This window comes from Diabrotica virgifera, chromosome 4, assembly GCF_917563875.1.
Source record: "Diabrotica virgifera virgifera chromosome 4, PGI_DIABVI_V3a".
NCBI classification, from domain to species: domain Eukaryota; kingdom Metazoa; phylum Arthropoda; class Insecta; order Coleoptera; family Chrysomelidae; genus Diabrotica; species Diabrotica virgifera.
Genome location: NC_065446.1, coordinates 264,351,470 through 264,379,467, shown reverse-complemented (window position 1 = coordinate 264,379,467; position 27,998 = coordinate 264,351,470). Strand labels below are relative to the sequence as shown.

The window sequence follows — 27,998 nt, the reverse complement described above, 5'->3', positions numbered from 1 at the left end:
TAAATAAAAATGGCCACTTCAGCAGCCAGGGTCACGAACAGGGTATATTTTTGTCTTATTACCCTGGCCTATAATAGCATGGGTGTCTTAGCGACATCTGCTAGAAACAAGTAAAGTTTTCAATAAAATAATTAACCTTATTGGGACCATTTCTCTGGTTACACCTCCGTGGCTTCTAAAAATACAAGACAAACGGATGTTGGAGCAAAAAGAAGATGAGGGAATTCGACAGTTTGCAATTCACAACTCACCTGTCCAGCGCGGAAAAATTCCAACAAAAAATAGACCCTTATACCCAGGTAGGAGTAATAGAAATAAAAATAAATAAACATTTTCATTTCGTTGCAAAACGAAACCAAAGCCGTATTATATTTCAGTTCGCTATAAACACTGTTTATCAAACTGGCTATATACCAACGGATTGGCTGCTGTCGACTTTTGTGACGATACCTAAAAAAGCAAACGCGAAAAGATGTAGTGACTACCGAACCATTAGCTTGATGAGTCATGTTTTAAAGGTATTTCTACGAATTTTGCACTCTAGGATGTACCAAAAAATAGAAGAACAGCTTGGTGATACACAGTTTGGATTCCGCAATAACCTTGGGACCAGAGAAGCACTGTTTAGTATTCAGGTTATGGTACAGAGATGCAGAGATGTCGGACATCCGGTTTATATGTGTTTCATTGACTTTGAGAAGGCCTTTGATCGGGTAAAACATACGGAAATGATTGCTATTCTTCAGAAAGTGGGTACTGATGATAAAGACCTACGCATTATCAAAAATCTTTACTGGCATCAACGTGCAAACATCAGGATTGGCTGGGACACGTCTGAAGAACTTCAAATACGAAGAGGAGTAAGGCAGGGCTGCATTTTGTCCCCACTAATATTTAACATCTATTCTGAGTTTGTTTTCAATAAAGCAGTGGATAATGCTCAATGTGGTATCAAAATGAATGGCGTCAATATTAATAATTTGAGATATGCGGATGACACGGTGTTAATTGCGAGCAATTATGAAGAACTTCAACATCTGATTAATAGGATTACCACAACGTGTGATGAATATGGACTCAAGCTAAACACCGCAAAGACCAAGGTGATGGTTGTCAGTAAGACGCCAATACAACCGGAAGTAGTAACAGCTTATGGTGAACAATTAGAAAGAACTAACAGTATCACCTACCTTGGTTGTAATCTAAATGAGAACTGGGACATGAGCAAAGAAATTAGAATACGTATAGAGAAGGCCAGAGCTGAATTCTTTAAGATAAAGAAACTTTTATGTGGAAACAACATTACTTTGAATCTTAAAATTAGATTAGTGAGATGTTATGTGTTCTCTACTCTTTTGTACGGTGTCGAAGGTTGGACTTTAACAGATACTCTTCTCAAGAAATTGGAAGCCTTTGAAATTTGGGTATACCGAAGAATCCTACGAATAAGTTGGGTGGATAGAGTTCGTAACGAAGTTGTTTTGCACCGGATGGGAAAAGTCACAGAAGTCGTCAGAACAGTTAAAAATCGAAAACTTGAATATTTTGGCCATGTTATGTGACACCCAGAGAGATATAATATACTCCATTTAATAATACAAGGCAAGGTAGACGGAAGAAGAGGGCCAGGTCGAAGAAGAACGTCATGGCTTAAAAACCTGAGAGAATGGTATAACAGATCCTCTGCATCCCTTTTCCGAGCTGCCGTTAACAAAATTACTATAGCCAATTTGATAGCCAACGTTCGATAATCGAGCACGGCACATGAAGAAGAAGAAGATAAACACTGTGACCGGTTTCAAAAGAGAGCGCTACAAACACTGTGACCGGTTTCAGAACGTGTTAGTTTATCATCAGAGAATGCATATGTAGTTATATCTGAACAAACCAAAATAATTCAGGCCTACTAGCCTCGAATTTTATATTCCTTCATTTACTATAGTGGAAGTCACATTCAGATAGCAGTGTACGGATATAGGATGACAGTGTAGCCAATTCTACTGCCATTGTAAATTTTGCTACTTTTTTTTAAATAAGCAGGGCCAAACTAAAAAAAAGTTCACAAAAGTGTAGTATTTTTCTATTTTACATTCATAAATATTTCCTAAATTATAATTCTTTTATAGGAGCCGGCCCATATATACGATTAAAAACTTTGACAACATTGTAGTTATTTGTGCCATATAGAAAGCACAGGCGTATCTCTGTAACGCTGCCATCTGAATGTGAACTTCAGTATAGCTTATTCAATTTTATTTTAAGTTTAAATTTTTTAAATTAATATTTTCTTTGTATTTCAGATGAAAACATCGCAACTTTCCTTACAAGAGATATGCTGTATGGATTCCTCACCTTTATATCTGAATTTGTGAAAAGTTGTGGATATAATGAAAAAAGTGTTGGCGTTCCTATTCGAGTAAGTAGCAGCCCATACATTAATCTTGTTCTAGAAACAAAAGGCTACAAGGTATTTGACGAGAGCCTCACTTGCACTTTTCGATACTTACTTTACTTTATCGTGTCCGGACATGTCATTTCGTCATGTCATAGAATTTCGGCCCAGTATCGAGCTACGTCGTTTCTTTTTAGTATCTTTATTGGCGAGCCACAAATCTTTGAATGTACACCGATGAGGACAGTCTCTGCATGTTCCATATTCTGTATTTCTGCACAGTCACAGTTCACCTCATCTTGGTCTATTTTCCCCCATTTTATCATGTTTGATTTTACTGGAGCGATCCCCGCTCGTATCCTTTTCACAGTTTTCCTCGTGTTAAAGTCTAGAGATTGGCCGGTCCATTGAACCTGGAAAGAGAAAGATACTCAGGCTGCTCATCCTGCACTGTTCCAAGAAAGCTTTTCCTGGATTTTAGTTGCTTTCGTGGTGTTAGAGCTTTAATAGGGCATGCTGTTCGTCCTCGACCTGTTTAATTTTCTCTAAGGGTTCTGTAAAACCCGCTGCTTTATATAGATTTGAGAGTGACTTTGGTTTAATGCATCCCGTTACTATCCTGCACGTCTCATTTAGCGCAGTATCAACTTGTTTGGTGTGGGCAGATCTGCCCACACGCGGAGCACGCATATTCAACAGCTGAAAAACACAATGCCTGTGCCGTTGTACTGACGCCAGGACACGTACCCCATTTACGTACAAGGTTGCGCCAAGGTGAAAGGCGCAAACTTGGGTTTTAGAAGGATTGGGTCTCGGGGAATTCTACAGGTAGTATGCTGTCATTGTTTTTAAGGCAAGGTAGTTTCGAGTTTTTCCTCCACTTCCACAGTAAGGAATATACGACCTTACATAGATGGTGGTCATTGAGAGTGTCTTATAATTTGTGGAGCAATGTTGTGGAGCGAAGAGCCTCACTTGCGCTTTTCAATAGTTTAATAGAGAGTTCACATCAAGAGCTATTTTATATATCTCTACTTTGATAATATAATGTTCTTTGTGTTTTTTGACAGAGCAGAGATAACGTTCTATGTTTTTTGTCTTGAAATAATTCCTGTGTGTATTCCTTCCATGTGTGTACAAGACTGTTTGAATTATTCCGTGTTCGTACTCTAGCTAGTTCTGTGACTTTTTAAATGCATATTGATATTTGGATTGTCCTCTATTTTCTTACATTCTATCTATGCTACTTTTTATTCTCCTATTTTTCACTTTAATATACTTTCTAGCTTTTGGTATTATTTACAAGTATATGTTTATATGTTTTTTATATGTTTTTTATTTTATGTGTTTTTTAGTAGTATTGTTCTTAAATTATCTTTTTTCATTTATTTACTCCAAAATTTTATTTCTCGTTAATTTTCTTTGCATCTTGTTCAAATCGCTTTTTTACTTGATTCCTTAACCAACGTTTTAAAACTCTACCGCCGATATTTTACATCAACTTCTTTTAGTCTAGATATACTTGAACATCTTTGTAGATTGTAATTTATATCTAGTTTCAACTGCACTGCTGATTTTTGCCGTTATAAGTTGTTTGTATTTAGTTTTACATATTGTGATTTATCTGTATCTCTTTTAATTGGAGCTAAAATCTGGACAATAAAAAGTAATCAATCTGCTTCCTTACTATGTTTTTGTCCAGCTAGCGCAAAGACATCAGACAGAATTCAATTACATATTAATTATTCCCCCTATTTGAGCTGTTCTCAAAATATTATTTTATTCGAAATTGTACATCCGTACATTCGAAATGTCATCATTTTTATTTCTGCTGTTTCTATTAAGAGCACACAGTAGCGATCAACAGATAGCAACAAACGCGGTGCAAGATTGCGAAAGTTCTGCGAACTTTCAAAAGTAAGGCAACAGTGCGTCGGTAATTCGACGCTGACAGTGACGTTTATACCATGCGTTTGTACTATCAAAAAACAATAATTTTTATACACATAGGCGCGAAATGTTGCCAAGTCAGTGACGTTCGATTTCTTGTTATAAAAAAATCGATTTTTAGTAGTTCCAATGTGACACAAAATCTAGTCACGGAATAAAAAAGTTTATTTGAAGAAAGTGTATTTTTTGTCTTTCTTAATGGCGGTACAGGCTCCTTTTTTCAATATTTTATTTAGTTGTAGAGTAATTTCCACATACTAACATATTTCTGAAATTGGGCTCTGTACCACCATTCTTTATTATATTACGAATATGTGTGCCAAATATCTCAACAAAATATTCATAATTAGAGCCGCAATCTTGGAACGCGTTTGTTGCTACCTGTTGATCGCTACTGTTTGCTCTTAATAATTTTCAAAAGAATTAATCGCATTTTTATCTAAAAAATTTTCAGTACAATGAACCAATTTATGGATACCAAGACCCAGATTTTACCGATTTTGCAGCACCTGGAGTAGTCTTGACGTAAGTATTAAGCAAACAATTAACAAATAAAACTGTGAAACGCGGTGTACAGTATAATAGTCCACAGTACATCGTCCTTTTTGGAAGATGATTACTAAAATCTTAAAAATGGTCTTAACTGCTTCGTTTGAACGAGTCTAACACTTTCTGAAAAATTTTAGTACAGGTTGGACGCGTTTCCGCGTCCGCGTCATTAACATATTTATGTAGTCAAACTAACGAAACGCGACTGTACATTTGTCGAACAAGAAATCGACAATCTCTATTAAAGTACCTACTTTAAGTACATATTATAAGTACCTACTTTAAATTGAAAATTAAGAGTTTTGTAATAACAAAACTACCGCACTAGAGTGACATCTTACGGATGTCGGTCTCTACGATTTTGTTTGATTTAAATTCCCATTTGATTTATTTATATCAATTTACGCCGTTATTATTGAAAATTCATAGTTTATGCAATGATATGAAATGATTGTAATTTATCTATTCATGTAAATTTTATTTTTTGAGTGACATTTTATTTTCCACAAGATATATGCGGTGTCCTTTGTGTTTCTTGTTTTCTAATAATTTCTTCGTATTTTTTCAGTATCATCTTCTTCATGGCTGTTGCCCTCACGTCCGGTTCAATGATCATGGAAAGGAACGAAGGAATCTTGGAAAGATCTTTGGTCAACGGCATCAGCGGAACGGAGCTGTTGTTTTCCCAAATTATCACCCAGTTCGTCGTCATGTTGGGACAGTCTATCGCAGTACTTCTTGTCGCTTTCATTCTCTTTGGTTTAACGCAACGAGGAGATTGGACGACAGTGACAACCTTGACTGTACTGGCCGGTATATGTGGAATGTGTTTTGGTTAGTAGATTTTTTCTGAGTCAATAAGTCCCGGGCTTAAATATTAAAACAAACAGTTCTTTGCAAAAATTATTCTTTATTCATCAAAATAATCTCCTTTAGAGACGATACAATCATCCCGACGCTTTTCTAATTTTTCGATGCAGCCCTTGTAAAATGATTTATCTTTACCTTCAAAATAAGTTTCCTGAAGCGAATACTTCTTCATCGGAGCGATAGCTCTTGCCACGGAGCATCTTTTTAAGATTCGTGCATGTTTGCCATCGTTTTCATCGACTGACACGGTGCATTGTCTTCGTGAAACAACAATTTTTTTCTTTAACAAATAAGACCTTTTTTGCCATTTCGGTTTTCAAATGCTACAATAAAGTAGTATGGTATATAAATGCTACAATAAACAAATATAGTAGTCGCTGTTGATTGATTCCCCATGTTTCAAATAGTCAATAAAAATAATTCCTTGCTAGGTCCAAAATACAGAGGCCATAGCCTTGCCGGCGCTTTGCGTCTTTGGTCGCTTCGGACGGCTTTCTCCGGGTGCCATCCACTAGGATGACTTCCGATTTGATTCCGGAGTGAAATGATGGAACCATGTTTCATCCATTGTGATATACCGACGCAAAAACTCACTTATTCCGATTGAACATGTCCAAACAGCGCCGAGATTCATCAACTCGTTGTTGTTTTTGTTCTGGTGTGAGAAAACGCGACACCCGTTTGCAAAACAGCTTTCTCAGACCTAAATGTTTATGTATAACAGTCAAAATGCTGCCCTTTGATAAGTAACTTAGAGTGTTAGCTATCTCATGCACCTTCACGTCGCGGTTTTCTATAAAAATTGTCATTACTTTTTCGATGTTTTCGGGAATAACTGCATAATTTAGCCTTCCGTAGCGTTCAGCATCGTTGGTGTCGGTATGGCCGCGTTTGAATTCGGCAAACCCTCGTTTGACGGTTGTAATAGTTGGAGCAGAGCCTCGGTAACACTTTTTGAGCCATTGCTCAGTTTGGACGGTATACAGGGTGTTTGGTAGGTCGATGAAAATTTTTTAAGGGATAATAGGGGACGCCATTTGCAACATTTTTTGCTAATAATGTATCGCTCAAAATAAACCACTTCATAGCAGGTAGATTGTTTGTTAGCATAGCAGGTAGATTGTTTTTTGTTTGTTATGCGTTCGGAGAATGACGATAGCTGATGGAAATTGTATGCAAAGAGTCAATGTTGTAGGTTTACATTTTTATTCCATTCGTAAAACAGGGAGGTAGTACGCCTAGATAATTTTTAAACGTGAAATAGACGGTTGTCGAATATTGACAAATTTAACTTTATATCGGAAACCTTAACAGTTTGAGCGATACATTATTAGCAAAAAATGTTGCAAATGGCGTCCCCTATTATCCCTTAAAAAATTTTCATCAACCTACCAAATACCCTGTATTTTCCCGTCAAATAACAGTGATATGTCAACACACGAAATCGCTTTGAATCCATTGTTTATAAAAATCACCAAAGTAGCGTCACTTTAGGTCTGGATCCCGCGTATGAAAAAAAGTTGATTAATAGCAAGCTGAAAGTTTGTTAATAGCTTAATGGTGTCTAGTCGGATAAACTTTGATATATGGGAACACTGGAACAGGGGCAGTTTTAATTGTGGAACAGGTTAAAAATTTGGAACGGTCAGACCACGAAAACGGCACATGTATTTTGTCCGACAGAACAGACTTAAACTCTTCGAACAGAGATTAAACTCTCATGCAAAAATCAGACTGCTATTTATCACCAAATGAGAGTTTTAATGAGTGGAACATGTAGAATATGTCAAATGACAGGAATTATGACAGGTGATAAATAGCAGTCTGATTTTTGCATGAGAGTTTAATCTCTGTTCGGAGAGTTTAAGTCTGTTCTGTCGGACAAAATAAATGTGCCGTTTTCGTGGTGTGACCGTTCCAAATTTTTAACCTGTTCCACAATTAAAACTGCCCCTGTTCCAGTGTTCCCATATATCAAAGTTTATCCGACTAGACACCCTTAAGCTATTAACAAATTTTCAGCTTGCTATTAATAAACTTTTTTTTCATACGCGGGATCCAGACCTATCAAGCACGGTCACTCGATAAATATTAATCCGAATGACGTGAACATTTTGACAGTATGCTTTTGAAGGTCTACCGAAATGTCAAATGGAACATTCATTAGATTCGCCATCTCATGGTTAGGCCCGGGACTTAATGACCGACATAGTACATACGCTCCTTATTTTTCACATGTTTATATTTTTTAGGTTTCGTGGTAGCCTGCAGTTGTGAAAATGAAAGATCTGCTACCTACCTAGCTATGGGCAGTTTCTTACCGATCGTAATGTTGTGTGGCATCATTTGGCCCATAGAAGCCATGCATAAGTACATATCGTGGATGTCGGTGGTACTACCTTTGACCCAAGCCACAGAGAGTTTGAGATGTATACTAGCAAGAGGATGGCCCATCAGTAATCCCACAGTTTACAACGGTTTTATATCGTTGACCATATGGATCTTTATATTTTTGACGATCAGTATTCTGTTACTTAAATTCAAGAAGGGTTAGGGGGTGTATTTTCCATTAGGAGTTTTTAATTTTGTACTTAATTTTGTTCTAGTTGGTAGATAAGTTATTTAATTTTTTAAATGTTAATAAATAATTTAGTTGAAGACTGTTTTTTATTTATTAACTGTCCATATAAAATATTTTAATTTTTTTTATTATGACTGGCAGGATGTCTTAATTACACTATATGGCGAAACCGACATATTAACACTGAGATTAAGTAAAGAATTTAAAAAGTCAGTGTAAGACCAATAATGACATATGCATCAGAAACAAGGCACGATACAGCCACAACACAAAGACTACTGGAAACGGCAGAGATGAGAGTATTGAGAAGAATTACAGGAAATACACTGAGAGATTGAAAGAGGAGAGAAGATATCAGAAGACAATGTAACGTACAGTGTATAAACGAATGGACACTAAATAGAAAAGAAGAATGGAACAACTCCATAACCAGAATGGGGGAGACACGTGTGATAAAAATAGCAAGAGATAAATCACCAATCGGTAGAAGTATCGGCAGACCGCGCAAAAGATGGAGTGACAACCTTCCACGAGGTATCAAACACCCAATGAACAAGCAGAATTGCTTACAATGCCAACTTCTGATTAGTAATAGTAAGAAACAGTGCATTTAACATGTTTCTTCATAAGTAATTTTAAGGCTATGGTTCATTTTTTAAATAGGAGGAGTAAACTTAAGGCTATGGGTACATAATTCGCAAATATTTTACGTGTATCCCTACTTTTTCTGTCTTTACACGGCAAATTACGTGTAGTAAAATTCACACTGGTGTGGATATGTAAACATTACTAGAATGTCATTCTACTTGAAAATGTCATAATTAATTTAAAGAGATGGCTTTTGAATGTTCTTGGATAACTGTTATTTTTATAATTGCAAATTATTAATTCAGTTAATAAATGTGATAATTTTTTCACTAACTATGTTTTCAGTGATTGTAATAATTTATTTGTACAACAAAAACTAATAATCAATCGAGAAAAGAGGAAAAGTGTTAAACTGATTTTTTAATAATATATTGTTACTATGGAACGCTTACAATTTTGAACATCTTTAACCACGGTTCTTAGACATTACTACGGTAGCCTAAATCGACTAACCAATGAACATTAAGGGTGAGATTACGTCACGAGAGTTTACTGTCATTTGAATCGTAATATGATTTTTTTCGAATCCTGAGAAAACCAAGATTACATTATTACCGAGGGCGGAAAGCCCCTTAGAATAAACAAGCAGATTCTATTGAATGAAATATTTAAAATTAAATATCGCACTTCTCTTTTATGTTCAGCCCTGTAACTTATTAAAATAAACATTATAGACGTTTTCAGGGACTTTCAGCCCTCGGTAATAATGTAGTCTTTCATTCGGAGTTTATATTTTTCAAAAATATTTATTAGTTTTCTCAGGATTCGAAAAAAATGAGTACAATTAAAACACATTGAGAATTTTGACATGCGTCAAAATTTTGCATTAACTCAATGTAAAATTCTGAACTGTTGAATTCCAGCTTCCCTAATAATTATTGTACATCAAAAGGCATTAGAAACTATTTGTAGAGAATTGAAATCTGTATTGGAAATAACTGTTAAAATTGGTCTACGTAATTAAACATATTCCAAAATTTTGTAAAAATGTAATACATTTTAGTTTTCAGCCCAAACTTAGGCCACACACAATGCAATATTATTCACATTTTTGAACTGTCAATATTTTTATTTTATTATTTATTGTTTAAAAACAATACAGTTGATAAGATACCCTCAGTTGCGGAGAAAGGATTAATAATAAAGATTTTTTTATTCAGTCAATGGTGTGAGCACTGTCAGTTAAATAGTAACGTGTGGCCCTACTTTTACACGCATACCTATTGTGGCAAATGTATCATATTTTTCAAAATTTTGGAATGCATTTAAATCGTAGAACAATTTTAACTTTTGATTTTAATACAGATTTTAATTCTCTACAAGTATTCTCTCATGACTTTTGATGTAAAATAATTAGGGAACCAGGAATTCAACAACTCAGAATTTTACATTGAGTTTCCTATGGACCTTTTTACGATTCCCTTTTTACGATTCACCACCCGGTATAAGATAAAATGTGTACTATTTGTCTAATTATTTCATAATAACACAAATAATACACATATATACACAATAACACACATTCAATGATCGAAAATCATTTAAAAATATGGGAATGTAAACTCTTGTGACGTAAAGTCAAAAATATAAGTCTCCCCACCACCGTCGGACAAGACAACCGTAATAAAGTCTAATAACCGTGATCTTTAACAACAAAATACTTGGATCACAGAATATATCTTGATGTACTCTCTGCTTCTATCTTCCATAAATAATACACAATAAATAATAAGTGTTAAAGTGATTTTTTAATAATATGTTGTTATTTTGGAACGCTTACAATTTTGAACATCTCTAACAACAAAATACTTGGATCACAGGATATATCTGATGTATTCTCTGCTTGGATCTTTCACAAATAATACACAATAAATAACTTTTTATTAAGTTCACGTCTTAAATCAATTATTTATCAAATACACTATATATCAATAATATTTAATCAATTTCTCAAAATATTCCCGATGCAATGTCAAATATTTAAAATTGTCACTGATTGTCTGTGTCTGACTGACAATATATGCTGACAATATTATATTCGGTTGAGTGCGTTGTAAGACAAAGACAGATTTGGAAAATATTACCACGGCATTGTGTTAATTTTTTTCAAATCCTGAAAAAACCAATAAATATTTTTGAAAAATTTAAACGCAGAATGAAAGACTAAATTATTACCGAGGGCCGAAAGTCCCTTAGAATAAATAAAAAGTTTATTTTGAATGAGATATTTGAAATTAAAAATCACACTAAATTTTCTCTTAGTTTTTTCACCCCTGTAACTTATTAAAATAAACATTGTAGAAGTTCTCAGGGACTTTCGGCCCTCGCTAATAACGTAATCTTTCATTCTGCGTTTAAATTTTTCCAAAATACTTATTAGTTTTCTCAGGATTTGAAAAAAATGAATCCCCATTTGAATAGCATTGCAGCCGAAAATACGTTCCGATCCTCTTAACAGACAGATTCACACTCAATAATGTCGCTAGAAAAATAACCAGATCCATTTTCTTTTTTGGTTGATCATATCGGCCTTCAACGGTAATCCATAAATATTATATTATATTAATACGTCGCTAAAGAGTTCTAAAACAACTGTTTTTTATATAAATTCAGACTAAATATCTAAAAATTAAAGGAATATCGCAGAAAACACAAAAAAATCGCCCATTTAACTTAATTAACCTATTACTTTTAAATGTCATTAGTGTCAAAATTTTATAATTTATTGGAGTAAGCTTGCTTGCGGTTGAACCAATTACATACAAACAAGCTTTCCTTTCATTTAAAATTACTCCTCCCATTTAAAATATGAACCATAGTAGACATGGAAAATATAACTTACATACCTTGTTAATTTTATCATCTGATGTGTTATGTTAGAAGAAACTAAAAATCCTGCCTTATCAACAGATTCTAGACCATCATTTCAAATTGCTAATTCTCTTGTGGCTTTACCAGCATCCCTTTATTGTTGTTTACTGTTTCTACATCTCGTTGATGAGTGAGACTAAACTATTTCCCTGTGGGGAATGGCACACCTGCAGTTAAAGAATAGATAATTACTATAACATGTACATCACAATTAAAAAAACAGTTTAAACTGAATTTGAGACAAACAAAAATCAAATAAAAATAAAAAGATCAGCCAAATGAACCAAAATTCTAGATAGCTTACCTTGCTTTCCAGAAAACCGTTAATCAATCTTTTTCTTAGAGATGTACCTCTGATTTGAACATAAACGAATTATTTTTCCAGTTCTCTTACATAAATTTGCACTGAAGGACTTTTGATTTTGACGATCATTCTTATTGTACATTATTACTTAAAATCACATTTATACAATAATAAATACTGTTATTATAGACTTATCATCTTTAAAAAGACTAAGTTTTCACTCTAATGGCATATAAAACAACATAATGCTATTCTACATCCCACCAGAATGAAAACAATGGGAGCCTTCTCTGGTTACACCTCCGAGGCTTCTACAATTTGCAAGCCATACGGATGCTGAGACTAAGGAAGATGAGGGAATTCTACAATTTACAATTCACGTCCCATCTGCTCAGCGCGGTAAAGTTCCAACGAGAATGATTCCCTTCATACTCCACACAGAGTAAATGTAAATCAAAAATGAATAATTACCATATTCATTTTTTATCATCTTTAGTTTAAAAGAAACAAAATACTCTACCCCCTATAAAAACCACTAATAATTATTTGAAAGGGAGAAACCTTTCTGTAGCTTCTCTAGGGGTGTTGAAATTTTTCTTACAAACTGAAGATTTATTTATTGCTCTAAAACCTGTTAAGATATGCAAATGAAATTTGGTGGGTTTAAAGAGGAAGTTATTGCGCATATTTTGATATATGTACTTATTATCATAATATTATTAATTATATATTCGTCGCCTTAGTACTATAACTTGATAACTCCAAAATTGACGTTTTTGAGATAACTAGTTCACAAGATGTATTTGATTTTCCTCCATATTGTGTAAAAACTTGATAACTCTCTTCAAACGGGTTAAGTATTTATTTATGATTGACGAAAGTTGATAAAACTCAAATTCCCCTAATATTCAGTGCTAAAACTTGACAAGATGAGTTATCAAGCTATTATTTAATCGAAATAATCGTGAATGAGATGTACACTAAATGCTACAACTAGCTAACTCTAGTTATCTAGTTGTAGCACTTCTTTTTCTGAAACCATTAAGCCTGTCACGTAATTGCTATCTGTTGATTCGGTTCATGTTAATGCAAAAATTCGAGAATTGTTAGCAAATCTGGCAACCTCCGTGGCGTTATTAGTTTTGTTAAAAAGTTCACTTAGATACAACTTGACAGGACAGGCTACATTACCAAATGTTAACATTATGCTAGTAGGTACTAAAAGTTGATAACTTTATTTTTTCATGTTATTTTCCATATTGGAAAACAAATTTGCATCGTATTCCTAAATAGATCAGTAGCCAAAAAGTTAAGGAACAATATTTTAGAGGTGCAGAGTGAATTCCGTAATTACCAACATCATGGTAGCAGCACAAATATCTTTAAAATCTTTAAACCAGTTTATCTCAGAACTACTAATTTCGATGTTGTTCTGAAGCTATTTTCTTGTGGCATTTTTACAATTTTAACTATTTAGAATGGGAAATAAGCCACAATATTATTAAAAAATGATTTTTATTAATTTATTTATATATAAATATAAATATAAATATAAATATAAATATAAATATAAATATAAATATAAATATAAATATAAATATAAATATAAATATAAATATAAATATAAATATAAATATAAATATAAATATAAATATAAATATAAACATCTATTTCTATGTATTTAAATTTTGTAGTTTTAACTATTTAGAATGGGAAATAAGCCACAATATTATTAAAAAATGATTTTTATTAACGTTTCGACGCCCAAATCGGGTGTCGTTGTCAAAATACAAAATACTATTAATATAAACAAAAATGTTGTTGCTTAGTAAAAAAATTCTTCTAATAATTTATTTAATTTGACTCATTTACATCGGCAATTCAGATACATATGATACATTTTAAAGTAGAAGACTTTAAAATGATATTGCCAATATTTATGAGTTGCGTTCCTGGGACGACTTTACTGAAAGATAGTTCATTCGATTACATGAAATCAACCCCAACTCAAGAATATCCGTCACAAAAAAAAAATTCATAGCATGTGATCTGTCTTTAAAAAGACAACTACATGCAACGGTGACATTAAAATTCTCGCATTAGAGATCTCATAGTAAGTCACGAGGGAAAACCAGGAAAAAACTATAATATATAAGGGATATATATATAAGGGATAGTATCACGAGGTTTTTCCTGGTTTTCCCTCGTGATTTACTATGAGATCTCTAACGCGAGAATTTTAATGTCACCGTTGCATGTGGTTGTCTTTTTAAAGACAGATCACATGCTATGATTTTTTGTGACGGATATTCTTGAGTTGGGGTTGATTTCATGTAATCGAATGAACTATCTTTCAGTAAAGTCGTCCCAGGAACGCAACTCATAAATATTGGCAATATCATTTTAAAGTCTTCTACTTTAAAATGTATCATATGTATCTGAATTGCCGATATAAATGAGTCAAATTAAATAAATTATTAGAAGAATTTTTTTACTAAGCAACAACATTTTTGTTTATATTAATAGTATTTTGTATTTTGACAACGGCACCCGATTTGGGCGTCGAAACGTTAATAAAAATCATTTTTTAATAATATCGTGGCTTATTTCCCATTCTAAATAGTTAAAATACTAATTTCGAGTTATCAAGTTATAGTATTAAGGCGACGATATCATATAATATTATCTAATATGACCCTTATGTGCGCCAATGGTGAACATACAATTTTTAATTGTATGTCAAAAAATGCACAATAACTACCTCTTAAAACCCACCAAACATTTGCTTATCTCAACCGGTTTTAGAGCAATAAATAAATCGTGTTTATTAGAAAAAATTTCAACACCCCCTATCTCGGAAACGAAGCATTTTGCTGACATAAATTTATAAAGCAAACTGTCAATATTTTTTCATGCAGAATTACCCCTTAAAGTTTTAAAAACACCCTGTGTTGTCTTGTATTGAAAAAAAAAACAAGGCTACTTGTTAAAGTATGTACAGCCGGTTCCTAAAAAAACTGATACGACTCTTGGTAAGATTTGATCATGTTGAGCAGTGTATTTGATTGATCTGACATTATATTTATTATGACATACAAATAATAAAATAAACAAACAACAAACAACTGATTACATATTATGTTAATTCATAAATTGTACTAATTATTAAGGTCTAAATGTTTATATTATTTTAAATATATCTAAACTTTCATATTAACTATCTAACTGATAGTTTTTACATCAAATAGATCACATAATTATTGTAAACGTGGATTATACAACAAAACAAATTAATATTCAATTCAGCCCTGTAACTTATTAAAATAAATATTATAGAAGTTTTCAGGGACTTTCAGCCCTCGGTAATAATGTAGTCTTTCATTCTGAGTTTAAATTTTTCAAAAATATTTATTAGTTTTCTCAGGATTCGAAGAAAATGAATACAATTAAAATACATTGAGAATTTTGACATGCGTCACAATTTTGCATTAACTCAATGTAAAATTCTAAACTGTTAAATTCCAGCTTCCCTAATTATTTGACATCAAAAGACATTAGAAACTATTTGTAGAGGATTGAAATCTGTATTGAAAACAACTGTTAAAATTGGTCTACGTAATTAAACATATTCCAAAATTTTGTAAAAATGTAATACATTTCAGTTTTCAGCCCAAACTTAGGCCACACACAATGCAATAATGTTCACATTTTTGAACTGTCAATATTTTTATTTTATCATCTATTGTTTAAAAAAAAACCCAGTTGATAAGATACTCTCAGTTGCGGAGAAAGTATTAATAATAAAGATTAATAATAAAGTCTAATAACCGTGGAACAGAATAAGCTATCTGACAAATTTTAAGATTTGGCAGTGACATTGACAGTATGTAAATATTAAGTATTTATCCTTCAAAATACACTGCTCAATTTTCTACAAAATACGCTTCAAGAGTCGTATCAGTTTTTTTTGGAACCAGGTGTACCTAACTTTTTTATTATCCAACACAAGCGACTGAATCAAAAAAGAGGATGTTAGAAAACATGAGGCTATAGATGGGTTTTAATTTCAGTATTTTATAAATGATAGAGAAAAACACAAAGTTTGATTAGTACACCCGGTATACAATGATAATTTACCTGTCTAGCAACAATATTATTTCAGCTATATTGTTAAAGAATAAGACTATAACATATTAAAAAAATCGCTTAAATCGGGCAACAGGTTTAGGCAATTGGAGACATTAAAAATTACCAATTTAAGTGGTGCGTTAATTTCTTGGAGAAGTGTATTAAGACCATTGTTTAATCAATATCACGCACCCAAGTTCCGCTAAAAGTTTTTCCGTTGCCTGGAAATGGGCCACAAGTGAAGCAACGCAACTACATGGATGCTCTAGTAGACCAAAACATCGGCATTGACAATGTCAAAAACAGTTTAAAATATTTTTTATTTATACCGAACGCATACACACATTTTTTTAGTTTTAAATTATCGAAATGGAGGATAGTGATTTCGAGGGTGATGAGTTTCATAGCGAAGAAGAACGACCCGCGGAGGTTCTCGATCCGGAAAACCCGGAACATTTTTTTCCGATTGTGGAACGAGATTTTAACAAGGTAATGTAGGCCACTAAATAACCGTGACGGATTTTCTTGAACAATTTGGATTTAAAGTAACAAAATTTTTTTTTGTAATTTTCAAAAAATTCCTTTTTTCAAAATAACTTATAAAAAGTATTAATGATACGAAAAATCTCGAAAAGTGAAAAAATGTCGGTTTTTCTTTTCTGAATTTTTTGGATTTTATTGTTTTTCCGTGAGGCAAAAGTTGGTTAAGACATAGCTGTTCAAAGTTTGCATACCCTCATGATTAGTGACTCGTTCAAACCCTCTCAACTACAACCCATTTCAAAAATAAGTACTTTGAACCGGTGAAACTTACAGATCATAAAAACAATACATATGTAATTACAGTATATTTTAAAGTGGTAACGATTAATTTCATTTGGGATGCTAATTAGGGATGAATTTTACGATTTTTTTACCAAAAAAAAGGATCAACTTTATTTTGAGCGAAACTTACTCAATTTTGATGCTAGAAACTTTTATATAAAAAAATAAAGCTTTAAAAAAGTATTAATGAGATTTCCCCGAAAAGTGCTTCATTTTTTGGTTATTTCACGTTGAAATATTCGATTTGGAATTTGACGAATAAGAACCTACTTTTCATGAGCTACAACTATGTTTCTACTGGGTCTACAGACTTCATACGTACACCATTTTTTCGTTTTTCTTTTTCGAAAAATGAGCATTCTCACTTACAAATAACTCGAAAAGTGAAACTTAGTGAAAAATTCTATCAAACAAAAGTTGCTTAGAATTAGTCAGTTTATCCATTGCAATTAATATTTGGCTTAAAGAAACACGAAAAACTCACAAATTAAAGTAATCAGGTATAGGGAATAATTAAGACATAGAAAAATACAATAAAATAGCTTTTCTTGTATAGTCCAGAGAAATAAGATTTTTCTCTTGACACATCCCCCTCCAGGCCGAAACCAAATTTTTTAAGTAGTATGGACATCTATATTATTAACCTATATGTTTCCTGCAGCCGATTTTGATGATATACATAGTTATAGTGTCATGGTTAAAGAATTTAAGGGACTGGTTTAGATGCAGTTCTATGGAACTCTTTAGAGCAGCGGTGGATAGAGTAAAGATAGTGATGATGATATCCAACCTCCGATTAGGAGACGGCACTTGAAGAAGAAGAATAGTTATAAACAAATGAAGATCAAAAAACAGTAAATTTTAGCTTTTTTCGTCTACTACTAAAAAATTGGGCATTTTAAACAAATTTGAGAGTAATAAACTCATAAACCGTATAAAAAACTTCAATATGGCGTTCGCTGAATATGTCTATCCTTATTTGTTGCTTAGAAAATTGCAAAATAAGTCATAAATTACTTGAGAAAGGCACTCCGCCGAAACAGCTGTAGTCACTTAGATATAATAAATTTTGTGGAAGTATAGAAAACAAACGTTTTCAGTGTTTTATTGTTAGATAAAATGAACTTCCATCAAGTAACGGTCGAATCCATCAATTAAGTCATAAATTTTGAGATTTTATAAATGTTCATAACTTATGTAAAAATAAGTTAGAACCTTCTTATTACACAGAATGCTAAGACTTCTTGTGCTTAAATTATATTTTAAATTTCAAAGCAATTGGTCAAATAAAATTTAAAAGTTATTTAATTTATTTATCCCAAATTCATTTTTTTTCAACACTATAATTCAGAAGATTATGAAGTTACAGTAATACTTCGGACAGTTTATGAAAGAAGAACATTTATACTATTAACTTAATTAAAAAAAAACAAAAAGTAATTTTAAACAGTGTAAAATTATTTTGCAAAAACATGTCGATTTTTTGCTTACTTATAAACAATTAGAATAACTTTTTAACCGTTACCCGTAGAAAAATTATTTTTTTCATATTTAGATAGACTGAGTTTTTATACACACTAAGAAAGAAAAACAATTGCCCTAGGACAATTAGGGACGAAGTTAGGCCTTCCCCCCTATTTTTAATTCACATGTTTTGCATAATAATTTTGCAATATTTAGAATTATTTTTTGTCATTTTTTTTTAATTAAATTAATAGTGTAAATTTTCTTCTTTTATAAACTATCCAAAGTATTACTTTAACTTCATCATTTTCTGACTTCTACGTGTTGCAAAAAAAATTGGGATTAACAAATTAAATAACTTTTAAACTATTTGACCAATTGCTTTGAAATTTAATGTATGATTTAAGCACAAGAAGTCTCAGCATTCTGTGTAATAAGAAGGTTATATGTTAATTTTTACATAAGTTATGAATATTTATAAAAACTCAAAATTTACGAATTTTTTTGCAATTTTCTAAGCAACCAATAATGATGAACATATTCAGAGAACGCCATATTGAAGTTTTTTATACGATTTATTAGTTTTTTAATCTCAAATTTGTTTAAAATGTTTAACTTTTTGGTAATAGACGAAAAAAGCGAAAATTTACCGTTTTTTGATCTTTATTTGTTTATAACTATGTATATCATCAAAATCGGCTGCAGGAAACATATGTTATTATTATAGATGTCCATACTACACAAAAAATTTGGTTTCGGCCTAGAGGGGTTATGTCACCAAAAGGATATTTTTTTTCCTTATTTCTCTGAACTAATAATAAAATACTGGATGTTCCATTTAAGAAAACTCAGAAAATACTCATTCCGAGTTTCGACCAAACCTATATACTAAAATTAAACATTTCCCTATATTAATTTTTAACAATAGTTAGACTATATTAAAAATCATTTGAACATAAATAAATTTTTTAATGTCAAATCCCCACAATTCTGCAGGGTGTTACGAAATTAATAAAAAAAAAACGTAATAATTATATTTTAAACTATCTCGTATAGCATTTCAAAACCTTATATTTAAAGAAAGAAAATATGGAGGAGAATCCAAAAATGTAAAAATATACAGGGTGTTCTATTAAAAAAGATAAGTTTGTTTCGCCTTGTCAATACACGTGGCCCTTAATATTTGAAAATATATTTAAATCATGGTCCTACCTGTAATCCAACTTTTACCTAAATAAATTTTTTTCGTATCTCTTATGACAAACGAGTACTCGTAATTGGACTTCCTCGAAATAATGTCACACCCTCTTCAGCGGTTCTTAACCTTTTTGAGTGATGTACCACCTACAGTTATTTTTATTATTTTTGGTACCACCTACATTTTTAAATTGTATTATCAATACTTACTAAGTATGTACTACTATTTTAATTTTTTCTGTGTTTGTGTACCACCGCCAAGAATGATATGTACCACCAGTAGTACATGTACCACAGATTGAGAACCTTTGCATGATACTTCTTTTAAATATGAAAATCCTCTGACTGTTACTTTAGCATTCTTGTACTTCTTTTCCAGACAATTGCAAATCTCGAGCAAAACCCAGAGGCTCTCCCGTTCACCGAAGACTTCAACAAACTCTTCGAAGCTTTCTTCCAGACTTATTCCAGACAGAAGGAACTTGAAACGCTTGCCGAAGACATGACATCGGATCTAACGGACAAAGCCCACAAAATCGAGCTGTCCTTGAAACTAGCCGATGAAGATCAGAGGACCATCATCGAGCTACGACGGCAGATAGAAAACGCTTGGAAGCTAGCTGATGCTGCTCATGCTAGAGAGCAGCTGGCTCATGAGATTATTGACAATTTGAGGCGACAGGTGGAGAATTTGAATGCTGAGATTGAGTTTAAGAACAAAATGAATCAGGATACGGATGAGTAAGATCTAAATTATGTTAATCTTTTCTGTCAAAGCAATCTGAACTTTCTAGATCTCTGACGGTCATTGCATATTCGACATCTTCTCTCCAGGATCGTCTTGGTCTACCTAGTTTTCTTCTAGTGGGCGAAGTCCAGTTTTATATTTTTTTGCCATCTATTTTCATTCTCTGAAGGTGTCCATACTAGTTAAGTCTTTTGGCTTCGATCGTATCTATTATGTCTAGATCAACTTTCATTCCTCTCCTAATATCTTCGTTTCTCACCCTGTCAAGTCTAGTGAGCCGGCAACATCATCTCCAATAGTTAATTCCCACACCGTTAATTTTTGATTTGTTTCTTTGGTTTATTTCCCAGAGTTCGGCGCCGTACAACCCAATACTTTCTATTATTGTTTTATAAATTCTTCTTTTATTTTCGTTTGTTATTTTATTATTCCACAATAGTCCGTGTACTGTTTGGTGGCTGATCTTGCTTGGCCAATCCTGAAAGGTATTTCTTCCATACTACCTGCTATTGATGTTATTTGCACTCCCAAGTATTTGAAATATTTATTCTCAAGTATTTGAAATATTATTTCATAGATGTAGAGGGTGCTTATGATAATGTTTGCCTCCCCATTTTAAAAAACAAGATGTTAAAATTATTTCACATTCCAAATCAGGTGGTCAACATGATTATTAAATTCTATACCAATAGAAAAATATTTTTAGGAAAATTTGATAACAAAATTGTAGGTCCAAGAAATAACAATAACGGACCTCCACAAGGCTCCGTTTTGAGCCCTTTTCTGTTTAACCTGTATACCGTTGATTTACACCAATTATATTACATTTAAAATAGTACAATATGCAGATAACCTTTGCATATATACTGAAAATAAGAAATTTGATACCACTATGGCTTCTCTTAAAGATATCTTTGGTGTTGTTCATGAATGATTAACAGCAAATGGTCTTCTGATTTCCCATTCCAAGTCTGAAATTTGTGTTTTCAGTAGACACAACATACCTAAATTAAGTCACATTACCCTAGGTTCTTATCAATTTCCCCTTAAGGACTCAATCAAATATCTTGGCATGGTACTTGATAGAAAATTGACTTGGAAATGCATATCAATTACATGTTAGACCGACGTATGAAAGGTTTAAATTTTCTAAAAATGGTCACTAGAACTTGGTGGGGAGCTAACGTTGAAACCGCATTACTTTTCTATCGTACCTATATCGTCAATATTGGATTATGGATGTATCCTGTACGGATCTGCTTGTTCACAAGTATTAAACAAAATAGATGTATTGCAGAATTCAGCCCTACGTGTATGTCTTGGTGCCATGAAAACAACTCCAGTTAATCCTCTTCATGTAGAAGCTATTGAGCCTCATTTGAATCACAGAAGGCAGCTTCTTGCAGACAAACTTCTTTTCAAGATATCAAAAACCAACAGTAGTCTATATTTATATTCGAGAATAGTAATATTAAATGAATACGATCTTACAAATAAATATTGGTTGAAGAAAAGTTCTTCACTACTGTGTATTGCGCTACAATCAAATCAAGATATCCTTAGTGAATTATATTATCCCAGCCCAATTCTGTCAGAGCTTGATGATTACAATTCATTGTTCCTGAATATCAAGATTGTAAAACCCTCATACAGTGATAATTTTCACATTAATATTAACTTATTAAACTGAATACTAGCAAGATTTGAAGAATCCGTGGCTATATATACTGATGCTTCCAAGTCCGAGGATGGTGTAGGATGTGTTTTTATATTCCCTCCAAAAATATTAATTATTCCTACAAACTAGATAACATATTTTCTATATTTAGTGCTGAAGCTATTGCAATCTACGAAGCCTTGACGTATGTAAGTCAGTATACAATAATTAATTCTGCAATAATTATATCGGACTCCCTGTCTCTTTTAAATTCCTTGGTTTTGACTAAGTACCTAAGTTACTCCTCCAATTATATCATATAGGCAATCAAAAAACGCTTTTTGGAACTACATAAAGTTAATAAAAGATTAATTTTGTTTGGGTTAAAGCACATATCGGCCTTGAACATAATGAGCATGTTGATATGCTGGCGAAAAAAAGTGTAAAAAATGGTTTGCCTAATAAACATCCTGTAAGTTTTTATGATGCAGTCTCTTATATTAAGAGGATCGGTACGTATTTTCGGCTGCAATGCTATTCAAATGGGGAATCATTTTTTTCGAATCCTGAGAAAACTAATAAGTATTTTTGAAAAATTTAAACGCAGAATGAAAGATTACGTTATTAGCGAGGGCCGAAAGTCCCTGAGAACTTCTATAATGTTTATTTTAATAAGTTACAGGGGTGAAAAACTAAGAGAAAATTTAGTGTGATTTTTAATTTCAAATATATCATTCAAAATAAACTTTTTATTTATTCTAAGGGACTTTCGGCCCTCGGTAATAATTTAGTCTTTCATTCTGCGTTTAAATTTTTCAAAAATATTTATTGGTTTTTTCAGGATTCGAAAAAAATGAACACAATGCCGTGGTAATATTTTCCAAATCTATCTTTGTCTTACAACGCACTCAGCCGATGTATAATATTGTCAGCATATATTGTCAGTCAGACACTGACAATCAGTGACAATTTTAAATATTTGACATTGCATCGGGAATATGTTGAGTTATTGATTAAATATTATTGATATATAGTGTATTTGATAAATAATTGATTTAAGACGTGAACTTAATAAAAAGTTATTTATTGTGTATTATTTGTGGAAGATCCAAGCAGAGAATACATCAGGATAATATATTCTGTGATCCAAGTATTTTGTTGTTAAAGATGTTCAAAATTGTAAGCGTTCCATAACAATATATTATTAAAAAATCACTTTAACACTTTTCCTCTTTTCTCGATTGAGTATTAGTCTTTGTTGTACAAATAAATTATTACAATCACTGAATACATAGTTAGTGAAAAAATTATCACATTTATTAACTGAATTAATAATTTGCAATTATAAAAATAATAGTTATCCAAGAACATTCAAAACCCATCTCTTTAAATTAATGATGACATTTTCAAGTAGAATGACATTCTAGTAATGTTTACGTATCCATACCAGTGTGAATTTTACTACACGTAATTTGCCGTGTAAAGACAGAAAAAGTAGGGATACTTTTGTTAAAGACTATAACATAATTAAAATGAATATTAAATTTCAACAAATATACATTTAACAAATTTAAATAAACAATACATTTGTTAAAATATTTTTGGTACTATCAGCTCCCTTCTAAGTTATAAAGACAGTCCCTCTATTTTCAGAAGAGAGTTGGTAGTCTTTTTTTTTTAATTTAAATCAATTTAATTTATTTTTAATTATATATTCAATTCAAGGATTCTCCAGTGAGCCTTAGACCCTTAGCTAGTGACCCCTTGAACTGTTTATATTTCATTTTTATATAGTATATATATAAATTTAATTTTCATTTTCATTTTTATTTAGTTTTTAACACATTAAATTCAGTGTTTTTAATAATTATATTATTTATTGAATTATTATTTTTATTTATTTATTTTATATTGAATTATTATTATTATAATTGTAAATATCTATTTTTGAATTTATATTTTATTTTATTTATTTTAACTTTATCTTACTCAACTTCATCTAGGTTGGATTATTTGTTGTCTTCTTCTATTATGTATTACAGATTTCTTGTTGATTTTTAGATATTATTTCTGTTAGATTGTTTAATATTCCAAAATATTCTTCATTGTGTAATATATCTCTTATACAAAAGAAAATACCGAATAGAACGTGGTTCCAGCCATATAATTATTCAAGAAAATACATCACAACTATAACACGTCTTCGTTTTGGTCACACCTGTTATCCCACACACCTGCATAAAATTCGTGTTCTAGAAAATGATCGATATCCAAATTGTGATAAAAAAGGTGATTTAGATCATATTTTTTTTTTGAATGTCAAAAATATAAGAATGAAACAGTTCGATTTATTCAGCAGCTACATAGACTTAAGATACCAGCTCCTTTTAATAACCTTAGTATCTTAGCCAATGGACAAGAGAGTATGTATAATGCTTTGGTGATGTTTCTGAAAAGTACCAAAATAGTTTTGTAGTGTCAAGTATTAAAAGTATATGTGTGTATATTATGTGTATGTATGTATATAGAGAAAGTGTGGTCAGCAACTTGGACAGTCCATAGCAAGGCAGCTTTCGAATTGAGTAGGAAGCCACGAAAGATAAAAACAAAGAAAAAACTTGCTATGGAACTTTGAGGACCTCACCGTCTTGTTTATTGTTATTCTTATATTATTGTGATTGTTATTAAATTTTTGTAGATCGTTTTTGAACACACCTATAATGTTGAAAGGAGGCTATTAGCTTACCTTAGCTTAGTACCATCTTTTTATTTCAGTACTTAAATTACGTCTCAACAGCTACTGAACTAATTTTTCGTCGTTATTGATATTTTATGGACTTGCGGTCTTTAAATATTTATCCTTCTTGATATAGTAGTCATTTTGTGACTGGTTGATTGACATAAGTCCATGTCATTAAAAAAAAGTATTTAAAATTTTCTGTTGGTTTTATAGTTAAATAAAAATAGACGGTTTCGTTTTGATTCAATTCGAGTCTCTTGCCATTCCCTGACACGTGTTTCTAGGTTTACCCGTTATCAAAGAGGCTTTGCAAGAAGACTGATCTGAGAACCAAAACGCACCGACTCGTTTATATATTTAAATCGTAAATATATTTAAATTAATATTCTACCAACCTATGCCTTTAGCGACTCTGAACCTGAGGCATATTCATGCCATCGATGCTGGCAATTTGTTCCACTGAAACAGTAGCAGTTTACCCGTTTTAATCGCCATCATTTTGTACTCTGCACCGACTATAGTGTGAATCCAAATAAAAATTTGTAGGCTTTCCGATTTTTCTCCTACAATTAATTACTCGGTTTTTTATCTATTAATTGTGAGGGCCCACTTTGTGTACTCCTCTTCCAGTTTTTTAAGGATATAATCTATATCACTTTTCGTCTTCAGCTAGAATGGCTTGGTCGTCAGCGAAGTGTATCGTGTACAATATATTGTCTTCGATTGGGATGCCCATATTGCAGCACTTGCTTCTCATTCTCCATAGTGAGAGTGCCTCATTTAGATATATTTTGAAGAGTGTAGGTACCTACTATGCAGCAGCCTTGCTGCAGGTCCTTACTAATAGGAATTTCTCTAGTTAATTTATTTCCAGTTTCAATGTATATCGTCATATTTTTGTATCGCTGTTGTATATATCGCTTGTATATTTTTTTGCTAATTCCTTGTCTTCCATTGTAACTGAGAGCATTGAACGTGGTACACTGTCGTATGCCTTTGTCAGATCTATAAAGACTACATGAGTTAAAAGGTTGTGGACTAATATTTTCTCAATAACCTGCTTTAGAGAAAATCTTCTGTCCATACAGTATCTGACCGCAAGGAAGCCATTTTGTTCTTTAGTTAAGGTAATTTTAATCCATGTTAATCAATAGAATCCTGTCTGGGTTTCAGAACCGGAGAACTCAGCAAACACAAAGACGGTCTAGAAAGAGAAAGAGATCGATTGGTAAACGAAGTGACGCAGTTGACCACCAAGCTCCAGAATGCAGTTACGTACCAAGAGGAACTGGAGAAGAAAAACTCCGAAGCTGATATGAAAATCAACGAAATAGCAGGACAGTTAGAAGTAAATCTACTAAAACCATTATTTTTGAAAGATTAATGAGTATACCGTTGTTATTTTTAGGATCAAACCCAAGAAACCAACCGTCAGAAGAGATTTAAAGAGAAACTAGAAGGAGACATACAAGACGTCAAGTTTAAACTTGACGAAAAAGATATTCACATCCATGAACTTAATGAAACCATAAAGGATCTAGGAAAGCAAATAGCTGTTTTGCATAAAGACATTAAGGACTGGCGATATGCACATGATAAGTTGTCCAAGGAATTGGAAGCAACTCTGATGAAGCTGGCCAAGCTGACAGACGAACATAACACTTCTTTGTTTGAGGTGGATGCTGTGAAGAAAGCATTGCATGAGAAATCTATAGATATGAAGGTAAGAACAAATCTTCTTCTTCTTCAGAGCCAGGACATTTACTTGCGTCCTATTACTCTCTTGCCTTCAATTTTACCCTCGATTATAAGTTGGAGGAACTGATATTTTTCCTTTTCACCGTTTTCCTTTTTTTGATGGTTTCGAAAAGTTAGCGTTCTTGGTTGATTCTTTTAAGGACATCTCCATTTGTGACAGAATAATAACAAATAGACTGGAAACAAAATTGGATTTTTACCAACCTAGAGAACAGGCGGGTTTTAGGAAAAACTTTGGCACTAACGACCACCTACACTTCATAAAAGGAATTATAGAAAAATCTATCGAATACAACCGACCATTGGTCCTGGCTTTCGTAGACTTTCGCAAAGCATTTGATACGATAGAAATTAACAGCATAATGAGAGCACTGGAGGAAAGTCGTATAGATTCTCGGTACTCCAAACTGATAGCGAACATATACAATAATGTAACCATGACCGTCCGACTACGCAAAGATACCAAATCTATAAAAATCAAAAGAGAAATTAGACAGGGAGACACGTTATCTCCCAAACTCTTTACGGCAGTACTTGAACATGCTTTCAAACAATTGGAGTGGGACGCCAAAGGAATAAATGTCGACGGTGAAAGGCTCTCCCACCTACGATTCGCAGACGACATAGTTCTTATAACAGACAACTTAAAAGAGATTAGAACTATGCTTACTGAGTTAGATGCCGCCTGTAAAAAAGTTGGTTTAAACATAAATTTTGGAAAGACACAATACATGACAAACCTGGTACCAAGCGAAAATCCAAAAGTCGACGTCAACGAAATAGCATTGGTCCATAAATATAAATACTTAAGGCATGAAATCCAAATTGCCAGGGACAATCAAACTGCTGAATTATAGAGAAGGATCACCTTAGCATGGGCCACATATGGAGCTCTATCAGACATCTTCAAGAGCAACTTGCCAAATTATTTGAAAAGGAAGACGTTCAATCAATGTGTGCTTCCAGTCATGACTTACGGCGCCGAAACATTATCGTTAACCCAGGCCACAGCAACGAAACTTAGAGTGGGCCAAAGAAGAATGGAACGGTCACTACTTGGACTGACTCTCAGAGATAGGGTCAGAAACGAAGAAATCAGAAGAAAGACATGCGTCACAGATGTCATAGAGGAGTAGCATGGCCGAAGTGGAATTGGGCGGGCCATGTAGCCAGAATGAAGGACGGGAGGTGGACCCAAAAAATTACAGTGTGGAGACCAAGAGAAGACAGAAGAAGTAGAGGTAGACCACCTACATGATGGACAGACGACGTCAAAAGGATTGCTGGGAATTGGTTGCAGAAAGCCCAAGATCGAC

General features: G+C 32.7%; 3 protein-coding genes across 4 annotated transcripts in view; 2 read left to right on the top strand and 1 right to left on the bottom strand.

Annotated features, from left to right (window-relative positions):
• Nucleotides 1–8,419, top strand: part of LOC114325274 (ABC transporter G family member 23) — a 113,368-nt gene extending 104,949 nt beyond the window's left edge. For both annotated transcript variants that reach the window (XM_028273293.2, XM_050648942.1), the window contains exons 9-12: nt 2,301–2,416; nt 4,797–4,867; nt 5,460–5,725; nt 8,014–8,419. In XM_028273293.2, coding sequence (XP_028129094.1) covers nt 2,301–2,416; nt 4,797–4,867; nt 5,460–5,725; nt 8,014–8,315 — 755 coding nt within the window. In that variant the 3' untranslated portion in view covers nt 8,316–8,419. The remainder of the gene's footprint in view (nt 1–2,300; nt 2,417–4,796; nt 4,868–5,459; nt 5,726–8,013) is intronic.
• The window catches only part of LOC114325296 (triosephosphate isomerase-like), a 96,522-nt gene that overhangs the window by 29,276 nt on the left and 39,248 nt on the right, over nt 1–27,998 (bottom strand). The window lies entirely within an intron of this gene.
• LOC114325265 (cilia- and flagella-associated protein 58) overlaps nt 16,596–27,998 on the top strand; it is a 53,368-nt gene continuing 41,965 nt past the window's right edge. The window contains exons 1-4 of the mRNA XM_050648939.1: nt 16,596–16,782; nt 20,159–20,520; nt 26,098–26,272; nt 26,333–26,647. Of these exons, the coding sequence (XP_050504896.1) occupies nt 16,663–16,782; nt 20,159–20,520; nt 26,098–26,272; nt 26,333–26,647 (972 nt within the window). The 5' untranslated portion in view covers nt 16,596–16,662. The remainder of the gene's footprint in view (nt 16,783–20,158; nt 20,521–26,097; nt 26,273–26,332; nt 26,648–27,998) is intronic.